Here is an 18,944-nt window from a genome sequence, read left to right on the forward strand (position 1 = left end):
TATAGCTTTGGTGACCAATATGTTGCTTTCTCCACTCTTCCTTTTAACAAGGAGAGGTGGGTAGCAGTAGAGCTTTATTCTGATTCCAAGATATAACTGACTTGTGTAACCTTTACAGGGGTCACATATGGTACTCCGACCTTTTCCCTACTTGAGCGAGGCTCTTCACCCTCTCTTGGTAGGGCCCTGGACCCTCTCTTGGGTCCAGGGCCCTACCTCTCGGTCATCCCCATGCCAAACTTATTAAGAGGCTACAGGAGACACTGCATCTCTTGTGTTCACTGTTGCAATTGGGATTGTGGCATTTCTTATGGGTTTTCAATGTCCAGTCAGTTGGCAGAGATGACATCCCACCAGAAGAATGAGTCTTCTGTGTAAAAGGTGATAATATATATTTCTGTAGGAACAAATAATGAATTTTCAAAGTAATTTGCAGTTTTCCTAGGCATACAAACCAGAGCTTTTCAGCTCACTTCCCACCTCAACCACCAGCTTTGTCCCTGAGACCGAAGGAAAAAGTGGTTGGAGATAGCAGATGACTAAGGGTGTTTCCGTATCTCTCCCAATAACCACCAGTTTACGACCTTGTTACCAAATTCAACAACTGTTTGCAGCTTGTTCTGAAGGATATTCCTCTATTAAAAGCCATGGCTTGTATACTTAGAAAAAATACAAATTACTGTACTTTAAAGATTTATCTCATTTCATTTGTAAAGCAAGATAAAGTAGTATGATGAACTAGTGTAAGGCTAATTTCTTCATATTAATTTAAAGATTGCAGACAGGGTAACCAATGTTATTTGTTGTAGAAAGTAGTGTTCTTTTTTATGTATACAAATTTTTTTTTTTTTTTTTTTTGCTGCAGAATATGACTTAGACACGTTAACAGCAATGCTGGATGATGATGATGACACAGAAGGATGGACTGGGGAGCACCCGTCAGCCACTCCAAAGCAAGAGGACCCTGAATCAGAATTGAACATCTTAACGGGAATGGTAGATGAAACTGAAGTTGAGGAAAACTGTCCATCACTGGCAGTTCCTTCCAAGGATTTACCAAACAATACTGCAGCTGATCTAGGTCTTACTTTGTCTGATGAAGATGAGGAACCCTCTTCTAGTAGCCAGAATTCAAGTTTTAGTTCTGCCTTTGCCAATTCCAGGTTTTCACGTAAGGGAGAATGTAGCCAGAAGTCAAGTGGTGAAACTACCACAGAAGTTGATCCCCTTGAGATGGAGCTGCGGCAAATGGAGGAGCGCATGAAACTGCTTAAGGAACAGCTGTTAAAAAAGAAAAGGCTGAGTCAGGGTGGAGAGGCTGAATCCAGTAAAAGATTCACCAAACTAACAAATATTTCAACAGAATCAAAATCCACTGTCAGAACTCTCACCGAGAAAGAGGAATCAGACTTCTATGAAAAATATGGTAAGAAAAGCATCAGTCATCAGGGGGACACAGATTCTGAAGATGAAGAAGATAAAAGGAATCCTTTGGAGCAGAAGTACAACAGCTTTGGACGGGAAATCAAGAAAAGGATTGCTCATGAGGCTAGTGAAAAACAGCAGAATAATAATTCCTTGCAGAAAAGGCGTGAGGAAGTACTCTCACGTGTTAAAGTTGCTTCAACACCTCAAGGACCTGGCTGGAAAGGTGTGGATGGGTCGCTTGTTAATCTAAAGCAGGCAGGAGCTAGTAAGGTGGTACCTGAGGTGGAAAAGAATGTGACTGTTGACTTTTACTCAGGGATAAGAATTATGTGAGTTTACCTTTAGTGTGTTTTTCTCTTTGTAGTGCACTGCAATTAGTGTTTTAATAATTGTTAACTACATGGAACTACTCTCAAGTTCAAGTTTTCTTTTCATTCATATGTGCCTTATTTTCACAAAGCCCTAACTTAAGCTTTTGTAAACAACTTTTGTGTTGGTGATCAATATCGCACTATTAAGTACATGTAGTTAACTTGAGTTTAAGTTAGGTGGGGATGTTTGACTTGTTGCTCATTGGGTAGAGCGGGGTGCCATATTCATTTTCATTTTACCCTCGTTTCTTGTAAGTAAACTGCTGGGCAGTGTGTTGGTGATATGTTGCAGTATTTACCACACTAGTGACAAGCCCATTAAGTGTTATTTCTATATGTCAGGAGCCAACACTTTCAGCTGTGACTTCCAAATATCCTGTTGCTATCTTTGAGGCAGACGTTGATTAAGTGTAGAGGAATACAGTACAAACATGGATGAGTTCTATCTCAGTGTGAGGTGTTTAGAAATAAGCTTAATTCATGAGTAACACAAATATGTATTTGTTTATCCTGTTTATAGTTCAATATTGAGTCTGAGTGACCAGATCCTATCTTCCTGCAGTTGTGAGTCTACCCTGGTCACCTATAGCATAAACAGCATTAGTAGTTTATAGATCTGCTTTGAGAAATTTGTTGGTAATCCAAACTCCTGCATCAGCTTCACTTTAACATATATTTTTGCTTAGTGAGAGGCTCATAATAAATAGATGGTTTCCATTCTATGATTGAAGAAGGTAGGAATTATATGTGGAGGCACATATACAGTTTCCATAACAGGAAGTTTATTGTTGGACACTGTCAGGGTGGGTCATCACAGTGAATGCCTGGAGATGTGAATCTCCTCAGTCGTATCTACTCTTCCCCTCTAGCACGCATCATGGGTTACAGTCATTCATTTTGCACTCTTCCTGTAGATTAGAGATGTCATCTTCTGAGTTGAAATTTTTGAAATGAACCTTACCTCTCAATTATATAGCTTTAACTTTCGCGCCGGCGGTAGTTTGACAGATTGAAACAAGAAATGAGAACATTCGATTTTAAATGAATATGTTTCTATCCATCTACTTCGCCCACCAGGGAACAATAGATACAAACACCTGTAGCAGGTGAGTCTACTTCTGTCACCAGTTTCGGTAGAAGATTGTTAGAGAGTTATCTGTGCTCGGTTTTCTGTTGACGACTTGGTTTGTAGATTTACTGGAATTTTCTCTTGGATATGGATGGTAATGGTAGAATAAGGACCTGTACAGTAAGAGGTTGCCATAATAGGCTCTATTCTAGTTCCACTGACCCTTATGATGTGTGTGAAATGTCAAGGAAAAGAGTGTAATGTGAATAACCGTTGTCAAGTATGTGAATCTTGGTCAAATGAATTTATGGTGAAATTGGTGAAACATCGTAAATGAAGAGATACTGATCATTTGAAAAGGCAGCAAAAGAAGCAAGAGGTTAAGTCTACTAAGGCTAGTGCTAAGGGAGTGAATGATTTGTCGTCTTCCCCTTCTAGTAACTTTGTTAGGACGTAAGATTTGATAGGATTGAGTTATATTAAGGGTTTAAAAAGTGAAGTTTTGTGGAATATTTAACACCATTGCCCTCCCTGGGGTCTTGGTTGGTTTCGGGAAATTCCCCCACGGTAGAGGAAGGGTCAATGCCCCTGCTCCTGAATAGTCCTGTCCTTGGCATGCCCTGTCTTACTCCCTCACCACCTGGAGCAACAGGGAACTGGTACATATCAGGGAGCGGTGTGGATCTGTGCCCATTGTCCCCTTCCTCTGGTCAGCCTGATGTCAGTGCAGGCGTCAGACCTCGTTCTCTGAAGGATTGCTGGGGTAGAGTAAAGAGAAGCCGTTCATCGTCTTCACCACGTTTAAGCTTGACGGCATCAGGACATCTTGTTAGTAATGATTCTTCTTGTCTTTCTGAAAATGTTAGTAGAATCATTCGCAGTCTAGGACTTGTGTTAAAGATCCTGTAGTTTCAAGAGATGTGTGTAGAGGTTCTTCCTCTTCCCATGTTTCTCAGGATTCATCGGCTATGCAGGAGGTGTGTGTTCCGTGCAGTTGGCTATGTGCAATTCTCTTGTGCTTAGCACAGTTTTGCACTACCTTTTGCTGCAGCACCACGTCTCCGTGCATCTCTCTACTGTGCGGCTGGCCTCTGCGAAGGTTTCTCCTTCTGTTGGTCAGAACGCAAGGTTCTGCTCTTGTTCTTTATGTCTATCACCTACATGTGCTTCCCCTAGGTGGCTTTCGCCTGCGCATGAGTCGCCTATGTGGCTATCGCCTGTGCCAGTAGTCCCTGCGCTACCTTCGGCTATACAGCATTCACCTGCTCATGCTCTACCTATGCGGCCAATGCCTGTGCTACCTTTGGCTTTACAGCATTCGTCTGTGCGCCTGTCCACACTTTTTCTGTCCGCCCTCAGTTCTTAAAAACTACTGAGGCTAGAGGGCTGCAAATTAGCTTGTTGATCATCCACCTTCCAACCTACTAAGCACTGGCGTTCTATAATCTTTGCTCTTGGTCTCCTGTGCGCCACATTCCCGTGACGTCTTACTTGGACTCTCAGAGAGACTTTGGATGTGCTTCAGGTTCTCAGACTTGGACCAGCAGTGATGTTTCTCAGTTTTTACCTTTGGATTCTTCTTCTCCACTTAAAGATTCTCCAACTAAGTGTGCTCGTGTCTCAGCTCCTCTTTCAATTGTGGGAGTTTCGCACATAATCAAGGGATTGTGGTTTTGGCTGTAGTTTCCCTTATGGGTCAGGAATTGGCTCGGTGTTGCAAGTTGCTGCCTGATCAAAACTTAAATTTGTTCATTACAGCCAAGACATATGCCTTTCAAGTCTGAGAAAGTCGTTTCATCTGCGGCAGCTAGGGAGGATATGTTATCTAGGGGAGAAGTTAGAGTTGCAAAGGATATTGTTGGCTCAGACTCAGTGGTCAATCCATCTTCTTCTTCTTCTTTGTTGTCAGAGGTACAGGTTGTTGGGTCTTCTATGGGTGTTGCAATGGGCTCTGGTACAGCACCTAATGAAGAGATGGACACGACTTCTTCTTTTAAAAAATTATTGGTTTTATGTAAGGAGAAGTTCCTGAATTATTTTGCTGAAGTGAAAAAGCCTGACACGTTTTCATGTAGGGAGGAAAACCTGGGCCAGTCGTTTTTTCCTTCTTTTGTACCTCAATTCACTAAGGCTGTCTTAGGTAGGTTTATGGCTGTTGGACAAATTTTGGATCAGAATCCTCATCCAAGATTGCTTCCCGTTTCGTGTCGCTGTACACGTATATTGGTAAAAGGAGAGCTAATTCTTACTGTACTGGCCTTCTTCCTAGTCTTGAGGTAGCTTCGGGGAAGGATTTGCCTTTCTTCTCCCTCTTGGATCTGTCGAAGAAGAGAGCAGTCAACAAAGGGAAGGTAGTGTTTTCTCAAGCAGAATTGAATTTGTTTATCAAAGCTATGTATGAAGATCGTTTCATTCATGGATATGTCTGTGGGAGTGATTAATGGTTGTGTCCATGAACTTTCTTCCTTGGTCCCTCAAGACTCTGCTCCAGGCAAGGAAGTTTTGGATTTTATTGGCTATTTAGATGGAGCAGTAAAGGATGCAGTGGGCGAAAGTGCTCACGCTTATACCAATTTGGTTCTTAAGAAACATGAACAGTTGTGTTATCTTGCAAAGTCTGTGACAGATTCACAGAAGGCTGCTATCCTTTTTCAATCTCAGCTGGATAAAATCTTGGATTCTGAAGCTTTATTATCCATCACACAGGAAGTAGAGAAGACGGAAACACGATCTTTGATAGTTACGACACAGACCCAAGATTCCTCCTCCTTGTCCTAGGCCCTCTACTTCAGCAGAAGTTTCTTGTTTCGGACGAAATTCAGTTAAACCTTTTAGATCTAAGGAGACATTTCGAGGATCCTCCAGAGGATCTGGTAAGTCATTTAAGGGGCCTGTTAAGTCATCGAAAGAAAATTTTCAGCCCTCAGTTGCCAGTAGGAGGAAGGTTCCCATTTTTAGGAAGCATAGAAAGATCTGAGCATAGATCCCTGGGTTGTGGAGGTGCTAAGGGAGGTTACTCGATTCCATTTGGAAGCCCTTCTCTGCTGTCAGATTCTCCAGTGACTCTTCGTATCTCCACAATCAGGAGAAGCACAAAATTCTTCAGTTGGAGATCTTGACACTTCTAGAGAAAGAGGCAATAGAAGAAGTTGTCGAGCCAGGCCCTGGCTTCTACAGTCGCCTTTTTCTAGCCCAAAACCACAGGGGGATGGAGACCTGTTCTGGATGCCTCCATATTAAATGTCTTTGTAAGGCTGACAAAGTTCTCCATGGAGTCAGGAGTCAGTGAGCTCAGTTCTAGCGTCCATTCAGAGAATGGACATGATGGTATTGATAGATATGCAGGATGCATATTTTCACATTCCAATCAAGATGGAGTGCAGTAAGTACCTGAGATTCATTTTTGGGAACAAAGTTTTTCAGTTCAGGGCACTTTGTTTTGGCTTAAGCCCAGTTCCACAAGTTTTCACAAGGGTTTTGGCTCCTTTAGGAAGGTGGGCTATTTGTTGGGCATAAAGATGACCCTGTACTTGACGACTGGCTGATTCTGTCTCCCGCATTGGAGGGCATTCTAAGGGCAAGAGAAATGATTCTGAGTCTAGCTCAATTGTTGGGGATAGTCATAAATTTCTCAAAGTTGACCCTGTCTCCTTCACAGATTACTTATCTCAGGATGGAGATCAACACTGTGAGTTTCAAGGATTACCCTACAATGAAACATGTAGATTCTTTGCTGTCAACTCTCGAAGAATTTTGAAGCTTCAGGCCTGTTCCTGTGAAGAAGTTGTCCCTGTTAAAGCACATGTCTTTATTGGAGAAACTTGTACCAGGGGCAAGGCTAAGAATGAGGCCTCTGCAGATTTTTCTGAGTCAACACTAGGATTGGAAGGTGCTCCCCAATTCTTGTATGGTGGTAGTTTCCAGGGATCTGGAAGAAACTTTCCAGTGGTGGAAGGACAAACCTTGTCTTCGACAAGGAGTATCGCTGGATCTCAAGAACCCAGACCTGTTGTATACAGGTGCGTCAGACAAAGGCTGGGGAGTGATTGTCGATGAAAAGCAGCTGTCGGTTTTGTGGACTTTAGGAGGAACAGCAGTTGCATATATCAATCTCTTGGAACTATTGGCAGTATGGAAAGGGCTGCAGGAGCTGGAGGACCTGGTATGCAATCAAATGGTATGCAGTCAAATGGTGGCGGTCTTTTCAGACAACACCACATCGCTAGCGTACCTGGAGCACCAAGGGGCAGGGGGACAAAATCCAAGTCCTTCTTTCAGAGAGCAAAAACATCACCTTACTCCCTTAGTTTGTTCCTAGGAGAATGAACGTTCTAGCAGATGTTCTCAGTCACAAGGGTCAAGTACTGTAATAGGGACGGAGTGGGCCTTGCATCTGGGGGTGTGCCACAGGTTGTGAAAGCTGTGGGGGTCCGCCTTCATAGACCTGTTTGCAACCAGGTGGAATCATCATCTGCCAGTGTTGTGTTCACCCATTCAAGATCCTCTGGCATGGGCAGCAGATGCCATTTTATTAGACTGGTGAGGTCTGGACTGTTATGCTTTTCCCCCTTTGCTATGATCCAAAAAGTCATCAGCAAGCTAGGCAATCATGTCAGTTGCATGACCTTGATTACCCCTTTGATGGCCAAGGAAGGTCTGGTTTCCAGACTTGCTTCAGTGATTCATGGATCTGCCCAGACTTCACCCTGTCAGGAAGAATCTCCTGAAGCAACCAAGGGAGGACAGGTATCGTCACAACCCCAACGGGCTGCAGCTAAACCACATGGAGACTGTCCATCATCTCCTGAGAGCTCAAGGCTTCTTGAGAGCTTGTAGGAAGGCCATTATCAGTGCCAGGAGGGATTCCGCAAATTGGATGTACCAACGCCAGTGGTCTGATTTAGGTCCTGGTTTATTCCTCAGGTATGAGAAAAAGTTCTCAGTAGCAACCATTAGAGGCTATAGGGCCATGCTGGCTTCTTTTCTTAGACATGTAGGCCTTCATCTGTCTGAGGACAAAGATATCAAAGATGTCATTAGAGGTTTTCAGCAGGAGGTTCCCAGGTGTCTGGTGTCCTCTGTATCTTGGAACCTAGATGCCATTCTAAGGTTTCTCTCATTACCACCTTTTTAACCTTTGGAGCAGGCCTCATTGAAATAACTTTCAATGAAATCTCTCTTCTTGGTGGCCTTGGCTACAGCTAAGAGGGTGAGTGAAATACAGGGATTGTCTTTTAGGGTAGGTTTTGCTAAGGACAAGGCAGTTCTTTCTTTTCTGCCTTATTTTTGAGCAAAGAATGATTTTAGGGCTAACCCCTTGCCCAGAACAGTGTCCCTTCCTAGTTTGAGGGCTTTAAGGATTTATCTGAATCGCACTAAAGACATCAGAGCTAATGTAAAGAATCTCTTTTGTAGTGTCCGGAACCCAGACCTTCCAATGAGTAAAAGTGCAGTGTCATTTTTCATTAGGCTCTTGGTGAAGGACACTCATGCAAAATGGATCCTGATGTATTATCTACCTTGAAGGTAAAGCCACATGACATTCAACCAGTGGCTATGTCTTTGAATTTTTTGAAAAACTTACCTTAGAGAAAGTTATTGAGGCTGCCCAGTTGTGTTGTAATTTCTGTTTTTGCAATGAATTATTTTTGCAATGTAGAAATTCAATACAGTTTTTTAGAGCATTAGCTCCTTTCATTTCTGCAGGGGATATTATGTCCTGAATCGATCGGCAGCTTTTCTGTCTGTAGTTGTTAGCTCCATTTGTGTTTTTGTTGGAAAGCTTGGAGGTACTCCTGGTTGAGTATAGGAAGTGTACCCTCTGTCTTTAAGTACTAGTTGCATATTCATTGTTGGCTCCGCTGGTTTTGGCACAGTAACCTTACCTTCCTTCTACTGAAGGGGGCATCCTCTTAAAGAGACCTCAGGTATCTTCATGATGAGGTTCTCGTACCGGAGTGACAATCCTCTTAAGGCAGCGGTAATAGCCAGTGAATTGGATTCACTAGGTAAGCAAATACTTATTTGTACATATTTATACTGTATTAAGTAGCCTTTAAAGGGCCTGCTGATTTTCACTTTGCCCACCAACATGTTAATTGTGTGAATCAACTATGTAATGGAGAGGTAAAAGTTCATTTAAAAAATATAAATACTTAATTTAAGATGTATTTTTTAAATACTTACCTTTCTATTATATCAGTTGCCCTCCCTACCTCTCCACATTCAATGTGGACAGAAGTAGCCTGACCTGCTACGGGTGTTTGTACCTATCGTTCCCTTGGTGTGGGGTAGGGAAAGTAGATGGACAGAAACAGATATTCGTAGAAAACAGAGTGTTCACATTTTTGTTTCAAAGTTATATAATTAAGAGGTAAGTATTTAAAAAATAAATCTTGAATTAAGTACAGTATTTATATTTTGTGTTCTGTTACAGTTTTGCCTGGTGTGAAGTTTGTTTAGAGCCTTTCCCTCGGCAAACCATTGTCAAAAGTTTTATTGAGATCTCTTTTTACACATGCCATCTTGGTTGCTTGAGCAAATGCATACTGAATGTTTGAACTTTATAACTTTATGGGTTTTTTTTCTCATATTTCTCAAGAGGTACTTTCTGATAGCTTGTAGTTCCTTTCATGATAAATATTGAAGTTGGCTTTTGTAAAAAAGTGATTATGTTCAATCTACCCATATCATCTATACTTTGTGTCACTTTCATTGAGTTTATTCATTAAAAGTATAGAATTCTAAAAGTGCCTAAAGAATCTGTTTTACAGCAACAAATGCTTGTATTGCACTGAATTGGATCATACAGAAATTTGTTAAGTTTTTCGAGTATCTGTATCAGTAGTGGCCTTTATTGTGAAATTATAAATTAAATGATAAGACATTAAAGTATATGTAAAAATGGAGAAATTCAAGCTGCAGTATTATTGTACTTAGAAATTCATGTATCATTGCACTGGACGAAATGTGATTGTTCTCGTGACCATTCAGGAGGCTCAAGCATGTTAAGTGCATCCTTCTTGTTAGTGTTGAATCCTTTATCTTAACAAAATGCAGTTGAGTAGTCAGAGAATTTAGATCCTTCAAAAACATTGGCATGTACCTAAAAGGGCTTTACATACGTCTTCACTTAAAGTACTTTGTCAGATGATTATTGCTTTCCTTAAGTATAAAATTTTTACAAGCTTCAATTTTTTATAAGGTAAATAAAAATGCCTTAATTGCATGTCATCTTAATTTGATTATGACTACTATTCCATTTTCTTCAGGCTGTGCTGTTATGTTACATTTTAGTGAAAATTGTAAGTTTGATGCTATTGATTATGTACAGTCGTCCCCCGGCATTTGTGAGGGATGCGTACCATACCTGCCCGCAAATGCCAAAAATCTGCAAATACCAAAACCCCTTGTAAAAATGATTATAACTGCCTGTTTTAATAGTTGAGATACCAGATGTATACCTTAAACTATCATCCTACACCAATTATACCTTAAACCATCATCTAAAACATTTTAATGTCATTTCAAAGTCATCTTACAACATTACCCTTAAAAATATATGGCTTACAGCTAAGTGTGAAAACTACCTACTCAAGTTACCCCTATACCCAGGAATATCCATTTTCTCTCATGAAGTATTGATGCAGTCCTGTTTTCTTTTTGCAGTACATAGGGGAAACACTGGGAATTCACAAGTACTGTAAAGTTAAATAATGTACAGTACCTAAATATTTACAGTAAACCCCCTGTATTCGCGTTCTCACGATTCGCAGACTCTCGTATTCACGGATTTCTATGTGGAATATATCTACCCATTACTCGCCGTATTTTTCAGTGAGAAATATTCAATAATTGTTGTATTGTCATATCATTTTCATGACTAAATGCACTTTTTGTGATAAAACTATTAAAATACTCAGGTATAAGCATTGTTAGAGGGTTTTTCTTGTGTTTAAACTATCAAAATAGGCAGTTCTAAGTGTTTTTAGAGGGGTTTTAAGTATTTGCAGATTTTAGCTATTTTGCGGGGGGTTGCACGCATCCCCGTGAATACTGTAATATGCATTAAAAAAAATTTTATTGATATTTTGCTGTGTTTACATTAATACTAATATTTGAAAATTAATAAATCATTTTTGTATCATAACAAAAATATATTTAGTCATGAATTAACATGATAATCCAGAAATTAGTGAATATTTTCAATTAAAAAATCAAAGTACCGAAATTTTTTCACTCCTAATAATTCAGGGATAAGTTCTACAGAAAAATCCGTGAATAGGTGAAGCGGCAAATCCCAGACCACTAGTAGGCGGGGGTCGACTGTAGATCTGCTGATCAGTTTTTTCAGTAAAGTTTGATGTTTCTAGGAATCCTTTGGTCACGGCTGATATCATGCGATCGAGAATGGATGGTCGCAAAATGGTACGGATGTCATCCATCAACTTGCATGTTCGCTGTGGGGAAATTGAAGGTGACTGGGTCACGATAGGAGTTCTAGTATCAAAAGGAGAACCCAGAACTTCCCAGAAGGTGAGCAACAATTTTTTATAAATATGGTTTACCATGTATCTCTGACCTGTTTAATAGCTGGATGTATCTATGTATATGATCTAGTCAACATAGATAAAGAATACATTTTAATATGATATTAATTGTAAAATATATGACTTAGTTTAACCCCAAAAAAGTTTCAAGGCTTGATAATGGGGCCTTTGTAAAATTTTAGCAAAATCTTCAATTTGTTCCTTTGGGAATATAAGTCATCATCTTTTTATTTTGGAGTATCCCTCAGTGCAAGTTGGGATTGGTCATTGAAATTTGGTAACATGGTGGTTATACAGTGGTAGGCAGGTGGAGGGAACCCCCCAACTCTCTTGCTAGAGCAAACACTTTTTCTGTGGCTGTATGTCTTCATTCTATTGACTGATTGTTGAAATTTCCTTCTTGATAGTATGTTTGGTGGATTGTTTGTTTTGTGAACTGGGATGTATTGTAAAAAATAACAAGAGAAGTGTGAAGGACAAGGGTGATTATGTGTCTGTGTGCATGTGATCACTTTATGTCCTTAAGTATTGGTGGGTCCCTATCATTGCTTGAGGTGTTTGAGTTTGTCCCCTATGGAGTGGAAGGGGTCTAGCAGTAAATGATGGAAGGCCAAGAAGCATTTACCAGTATTGTTGGGAGGATTAATCTGCTGTTGACACTGCCAAATCTTTTTTGGTTCCCTTCTCCTGGACTGCTCTACCCTGCTCCTGCCCCTTTTGTGCATATTCCTCTGGCTTAGTCTTAGGGGGTTATGAATAAGAAGGTGGGTGACCAGTATGCACTCTCCCTTATTGATGATCCAGGTATGCAGGCTGGGCTTTCTCCAAGAAAGATCCCAGCATGTGCACATGTCTTGCCCTATCCTACCCCTGTTACATCCTCTGGCTGTAGCTTTCCTACTTGTGGGAGATAATCCCCTTCAGTGTCAGGCTCAGGTTGTACTCCATCATATGCAGTCCCTGCCTCAACCAGTTCTCCAGCATTGTTAAAGATGGAATAAGGTGAAGAAGTGCAGATGTGCTTCATCTTCCTCCTCATCATCTTTCTTGTTTTCTTCTGTTATTCTTCCTCTTGTAGGAAGAACAAATCTAAGAAGCCCTCTCATAAGTCACATCAGGCTCTTAGTGTTTTCTGTCTCCCTTCGGGTAGGACATTTGCCGTAAGTATAAAAGTAAAATGGAGGTTCCTCGTTGCCTTCGGGACCTCGAGTCTTCCCATACCTTCTAAAACCAGAGGATTGCCCTGGATTCTTTCTCCTGTACTTCAGCAGAGGTGTGTGGAGTAGAGTCAGCCTACCATCTTGCTCAGGTCTTAGGAGATCTCTGGATCATGCTCATGGAGATGGGAGGGTTCATGCACAACAGGTTCATGCTGTATGACACCCCCAGGTATCATGGTGACTTGTGTGCACGATCTTGCTTGCACCTCAGATGGTTTCTGGTTTGTCCAGAACCTTTAGTGTGCATGTTTCATGATAGAGTTTGTGCTCACTCACCCATAGCCTTTACTAGTTGGGCTTCATCCAATTACAGGAGTATGGGAGGATTATTTCAGTTAGGAACGTGCATGTTTTGTTTACAAGTCATCCTTGGCTTGTAGTTCGACGATTGGGTCCTTTGTTACTGTTCATGTGCCATGATCCTTGAATGTTCACCTGGGCAAGCTGGCATGTCTTGGGAGCAAATCCAACTTGTTCCATTGGGTCTGTGCTGTCAGAACCTCAGCTTGCCAAGTTGGAGCAATACTTTGCAAAGTCATATGCCTCATTTGTGATTGCAGTGATCCAGGGGAAGTGATCCCGGCTCTCCTTCTGAACCTAATTTTATCAGTCGAGCTTTGATGCTTGACATTTTGTCCTGTCTTTCAGCTTTGGATTGCTGCTCTTGACCCAGCTGAGAAACAGTAAGTGCAAATACAGGTTTTCCCTGTAGTTGCACACTTAAGTTTTTTTCTGTTTCATTTATTTTGCTTCATTTTGCTGTCCCCTCTTAAACCCTCTTTTAAACATCTAACTTAACCTGGTAGTTATATATATAGCTTAAGTCCCTGAATCACGGCAGAATTTCAAAAACTCAAGTGCAATCGCCGATCGGTAGTCAGCTGAACCACCTATGCCCCTCTACCCAGGTACCTGGAACCATTCCAACTATTCCTGAGATCTTCCTGCCGCTGTGCCGGTAACATCGATGAAATTTCGCCGAGTCCGTGTTTTTCGCAACTTATTTTGGTGAAGTACACTTTGGCTTGGCTTTCCTCGTTTTTGGATTTGCTTTGGAATTTCTTACATGTCTGACTCTTTCATCGAGTGTGAGAATGTGTGTGGGGATGCAAGCGGCTTGCTAAAGTCTCCTTGGATCCCCACTCAGTATGTGTCAAGCGTCCAGAAACGGATTACAAAAAAAAAAAAAAACTCACAGTTCAGATGCATCAGCAAACGTCAACCTGAGGAAGCTTTTGACCGATGTCGCACAGGCGGCCAGTTCTAGTGGTAACCTCTAGGTTTGGCGGACAGCTTAACGTTAGAAGTCTGGACCCAGGACGCCAGGAGGAAGCTGGACGCCAGGGCGTCGAGATCGCCGAAAAGGACGCCAGGACGCCGGGCGCCGAGAAGTTGGACGCCAGGGACGCCAGGCGCCAAGAAACTGGACGCCAGGACATCAAACGCCGAGAGGCTAGACGCCAGGGCGCCGGGCGCCGAAGCTGGACGCCAGGATGTCGGGCGCCGGAGGAAGCTGGACGCCAGGACGCCGGGCGTCGGAGAAGCTGGACGCCAGGACGCAAGTGTCGAGAAGCTGGACGCCAGGACGTCAGGCGTCAAGAAACTGGACGCCAGGACATCAACGCCGAGGCTAGACGCCAGGGCGCCGGGCGCCGGGAAGCTGGACGCCAGGACGCCGGGCGCCGAGAAGCTGGACGCCAGGACGTCGGGCGTTGAGAAGCTGGACGCCAGGACGTCAAGTGTCGAGAAGCTGGACGCCAGGACATCAGGCGTAGAGAAGCTGGACGCCAGGACATCGGGCGAGAAGCTGGACGCCAGGACATCAAGTGTCAAGCTGGGACGCCAGGACGCCAAGCGCCGCGAGACTGGACGCCAAGACGTTAAGCTTTAAGAAAATGGATGCCAAGACGCCAGGCGTCAAGAGACTGGACGCCAGGACGCCGAAAGCGTCATGATAATATTTTGAAAGACGCCGCTATTTCCGTCTTCGAAAATCGGAAAAAGAGAATGATGATATCCCGCATTCTCCTGTGGATCCTATTGTAGAGATTTCCGACGAAGACAATATAAAAGGCCATCAGCTTTCATCAGACTTGAAAAGACTTATGAAGCTATTTTCGGAAAGTTTTCCAGAGAAATTTATCCTGACTGCTCCTCGTTCCCGCCTTCAGAATTTACTCTTGTGAAAGGCGTCTAAGAGGGCAGCATTTACGAAGATGGATACTTCCAAGGAGCTTTTAAAGTTATGAAAGTGAATGACAAGAAGAAACGATGAAAGACAGCCTTTGTTTTTCCTCCAACCAAACTAGCTCAAGGTCTAGCGTTTAGTATCAAACTAGAGAATCGTTCGGCCTCGAATACCTGCCCCTTCCCAGGGAAACTTCTTGAACGTTGTTGACTCTTCTCGTCGAGTGGCCATGGGGAAAACGAAGTTTTGTTGGTCAACATCAGAGTTGGACCACCCCCTCAAAAGAATTTTAAGGATTTGAGGTCTTTAAGGACTGGATGGGAGCTTTAGGAAGGAAGATGGAATTATTCAACACGAACTGACATCAAGAACTGATGTCGTATGGATAAAGGACTCGGAGATGGTTCCAACGAATCAACTGCACCTTTCTCAGCGGGAATCCTGAAGAAGAGGGCCCATCTTTGCTCTTTCCTGGCTAATGGGGTCACGTCCAATCAAAAAGACCTGATTTATACCAGACCACTTTCCTGATTAACAGCTCTCTCAAGATTTGGTATAGAGGCCTTTTATTTTTGGCCCAGAAAACCAATGTGAAGATTTAATGGGATCTAAAACAGCAAGAAAAGTCCTACCACATTATAGCTAAAAAGAGTAAAGCTGAGGTTCCTGTGTATCATCTCAGCTCTTAAATTCGGCCCTCTAACTCTTCATCAGGGCGGGTAGGAATTGAATGGCACGAGAAGAGGCTCTGAAGGGAAGAAGGTTCAGCCAACAAAGGCTTTCTTTCCTGCAGAGAGGGTACAAGAGCCAGACTTTCCAGCCTGAGACCCCTCTAGTAACAAGACAATAGACCTTTCTGCCAAATGCAACGACAGAACCAAGGCAAAGGCTCTACAGCAACAAGTGTCCATGATGTTGCAAAAGGAGACCATACAGAGAGTTCAAGATCCGAAATCCCCAGGACTCTACAATCGGTTATTCTTGGTCCCCAAATGCTTGGGGGTTAGAGACCAGTGCTAGACGGGAGTGCACTCAACTTTTTTGTGCAGAAAACAAAGTTCACTATGGAAACGATAAATTGGTTCTAGCAGCAGTCAGACAGCATGACTGGATGGCCTCACTGGACCTCCAGGATGCGTGCTTTCACATCCCCTTGCACCCGAACTCCAAGAATTTTCTGAGGTTCGTCCCACGGGAAAGATTTTTTTTTCCAGTTTCGGGCTCTCTGTTTTCGGCCTAAACAGACGGGGTTGCCGTCTGGCTCTGGAGTCGAGACCTCTCAAGAGCAAGTTACCCAATATTGAGGGACGTCATGATAAGACTTCACAGGCTACAGGTTGTAGCCACAGGAGCAGCCCGAGCTCTTCCCTTCCAGCCCCAAGGGTAGCTCTCCTACTAAGAACAAACGTAGACAGTCCTATTCAGTCAGGATACCAGGCTGCAAGAGCGTGTTGGACACTGTGCTGCCTTCCGTACATCCTCCTCTTCCTCCTTCGGATTGGTACTCGTCTGCTGAACCCTCTCCACGATCCATTATTGACGATGAGGAGGAAATAATTCCCGTAGTTGAGGCTTCCCCAGCCTGTCCCCAACAGCAGGAAGCCCCGCAGATAGCTTTTCTGCAAAATATGCAGCAGACTTTGTCTTCTCTGGTGCAAGCGTGACAATCAGGTAGAGAGAAGAAGGATAACAGACGCCCAACTAAAGTTTCTAGACGTCCAGAAGTTTAAGACGCTGAACGTAGTGAAAATGAAACTCTAGACGCGGGATGCACTGGCGTCAAGCATCTAGGAGTGAAACACCATGACGACAAGCATCAAGGAACGGGACGGCAAGACGTCAAGCGTCAAGGCATTGGACGTCAGGACGCGCTTCAAGATATTAGAAGCCAAGACGTGGAGGTAGCTCAGGACGCAAGATGCACTGGCATCAAGCGTCAACAGATTTTTTCACAAGGATGATTGCCAGTGTAGCAGGTTTTTTCTTCACACGACGACATCGGAATCTCCTTGTATTTGCGACTGGCTCCTCAGCTCCTTCCCACGCACACTGCCTGGAGGATCTTAACGAAGGTAGAATTAGGTCTACTGATAAACAGAGAGAAATCTCAGCTGATCTCATCCCAAGAGGTTCTGTACCTTAGGATGAAGATTCAGAGTCAGGATTTTCGGGCTTTTCCTTCTGTTGCAAGAACAGGACAAGCCTCAAGAAAATTTTAGGACTTTATAAAGAGACAGACATGCTTGGCAAAGGAATGGATGAGTCTGCTGGGAACCCTTTTCTCGCTGGAACAGTTTGTTTTCCTCTGAAGATTGATTCTATGCCCGTTACAGTTTCATCTAAATCAGAACTGGGACAAGGAAATAGAACTGGAGACCAAGTGCATCCCCATTTCGGAACCAATAAGACTGTATTTAGAGTGGTGGAACGACCCCGTCAAGCTCCAGGAGGTCCTTTTCTCTACATCAGAGGAACCCAGACCTAGTGTTGTTATCCACGCGTCCGGACTCAGATTGGGGAGCAACACTAGGAAATAAAAGTTTCAGGCTCCTGGACCAGAGAGCAGGAGAAGTTAAACATCAATTAGAAGGAACTAACTGCAATCCTTCTAGCTCTCAGGGAGTTCTAACACACAGTGGAGAACAGAGAGGTGCAGGTCAACACCTACAACACGACAGCGTTGGCCTGCATCAGCAAACAAGGGGGCACTCACTCCAGGTCTCTATACGAGACAGCAAGAGAACTTCTTCTCTGGGCAAAGGAGAAGAATGTCAAACTAGTAACCCACTTTTTTCAAGGGGAGAAAAATGTGAGGGCGGACATTCTGAGAAGGAAAAATCAAGTCCTCTCAACAGAATGAACGCTACATCAGGACGTCTTCAGAAGCATGTGGGACTTTGGGGATGTCAGTGCATGGATCTCTTCGCCACAGCGCAAACGAAGAGACTGAAACTTACTGCTCTCCTTACCAGATTCGGGCGATATACATAGACGCGTTCCTGATGGACTGGTCCAATTTGGACGTGTATGCATTTCCCCCTTTCAAGATAATACACAGGGTACTGAAAAAAATTTGTGTCACATGAGAGGACCGGAATGACCCTTGTGGCCCTTACTGACCGACAAGAGATTGGTTCACAGAGGTACTGGAATGGATGGTGGACATCCCGAGTAGCCTACCTCAGAGAGTAGATCTACTCAAACAACCCCACTTGGAAAGATATTACCAAAACCTACAAGCGCTACTAGTAACTGCCTTCGGACTATCGGAAAACTCACAAGAGCTAGAAGTTTTTCGAAGGAGGCAGCTGGCGCTATCGCAAAACAAGGAGGTTATCCACCATTAAGGTATACCAATCCAAGTGGGAGGTATTTAGAGGATGGTGCAAGGACAACCATGTGTCCTCTTCCAATATCTCTGTAACCCAAATTTGTATATAGAGAACTCACCAGCATGGAACCTAGACGTGGTCCTGAGGGTTCCTCATGGGGAGTAGGTTCGATCCTTACAGAGGACATCTTTAAAGGACTCACCATGAAAACTCTTTTCTTGGTCAGTTTGGCTGCAGCGAAAAGAGTTAGTGAGATACATGCTCTCAGCAAGAATATAGATTTTAGACAAGGCAAGGCAATCTGCTCACTGCAACTAGGCTTCCTTGCAAAAAATGAATACTCATCACAACCCTGGCCCAGAACGTTCGAGATTCCGAATCTAACGGACATAACAGGGGAGAGGAGAGAGAGAGTCCTATTCCCGGTAAGGGCTCTAAGGCTCTACCTGGATAGGACAAAGGACTTAAGAAGGAATTCAGAAGGGCTTTGGTGCTCAGTCAAAAAGCTCTCTGTACAGATGTCGAAGAATGCTCTGTTTTATTTTATCAGACAGTTGATAAAAGAAGCACATATGGAATGTAGAGAGATAGACCACAAGATTCTGAAAGTAAAGACGCACGAGGTCAGGGCAGTAGCAACCTCTGTAGCTCTTAAACAGAACAGGTCCCTGCAGAGTATCTTGGACACGACCTTCTGGAGAAGCAAGTTAGTATTTGCCTCTCACTATCTAAAACAAGTCAAGACATTATCGAAGGTTGCTATACGCTGGGCCCGTTTATAGCATCT

General features: G+C 43.2%; 1 protein-coding gene across 1 annotated transcript in view; it reads left to right on the forward strand.

Moving 5' to 3' along the window:
- Positions 1–18,944, forward strand: part of Mcm10 (minichromosome maintenance 10 homolog) — a 178,678-nt gene that overhangs the window by 62,522 nt on the left and 97,212 nt on the right. The window contains 2 exon segments of the mRNA XM_067106911.1: positions 866–1,757; positions 11,241–11,403. Of these exon segments, the coding sequence (XP_066963012.1) occupies positions 866–1,757; positions 11,241–11,403 (1,055 nt within the window).

Source organism: Macrobrachium rosenbergii, chromosome 7 (assembly GCF_040412425.1).
Source record: "Macrobrachium rosenbergii isolate ZJJX-2024 chromosome 7, ASM4041242v1, whole genome shotgun sequence".
Taxonomy (NCBI): domain Eukaryota; kingdom Metazoa; phylum Arthropoda; class Malacostraca; order Decapoda; family Palaemonidae; genus Macrobrachium; species Macrobrachium rosenbergii.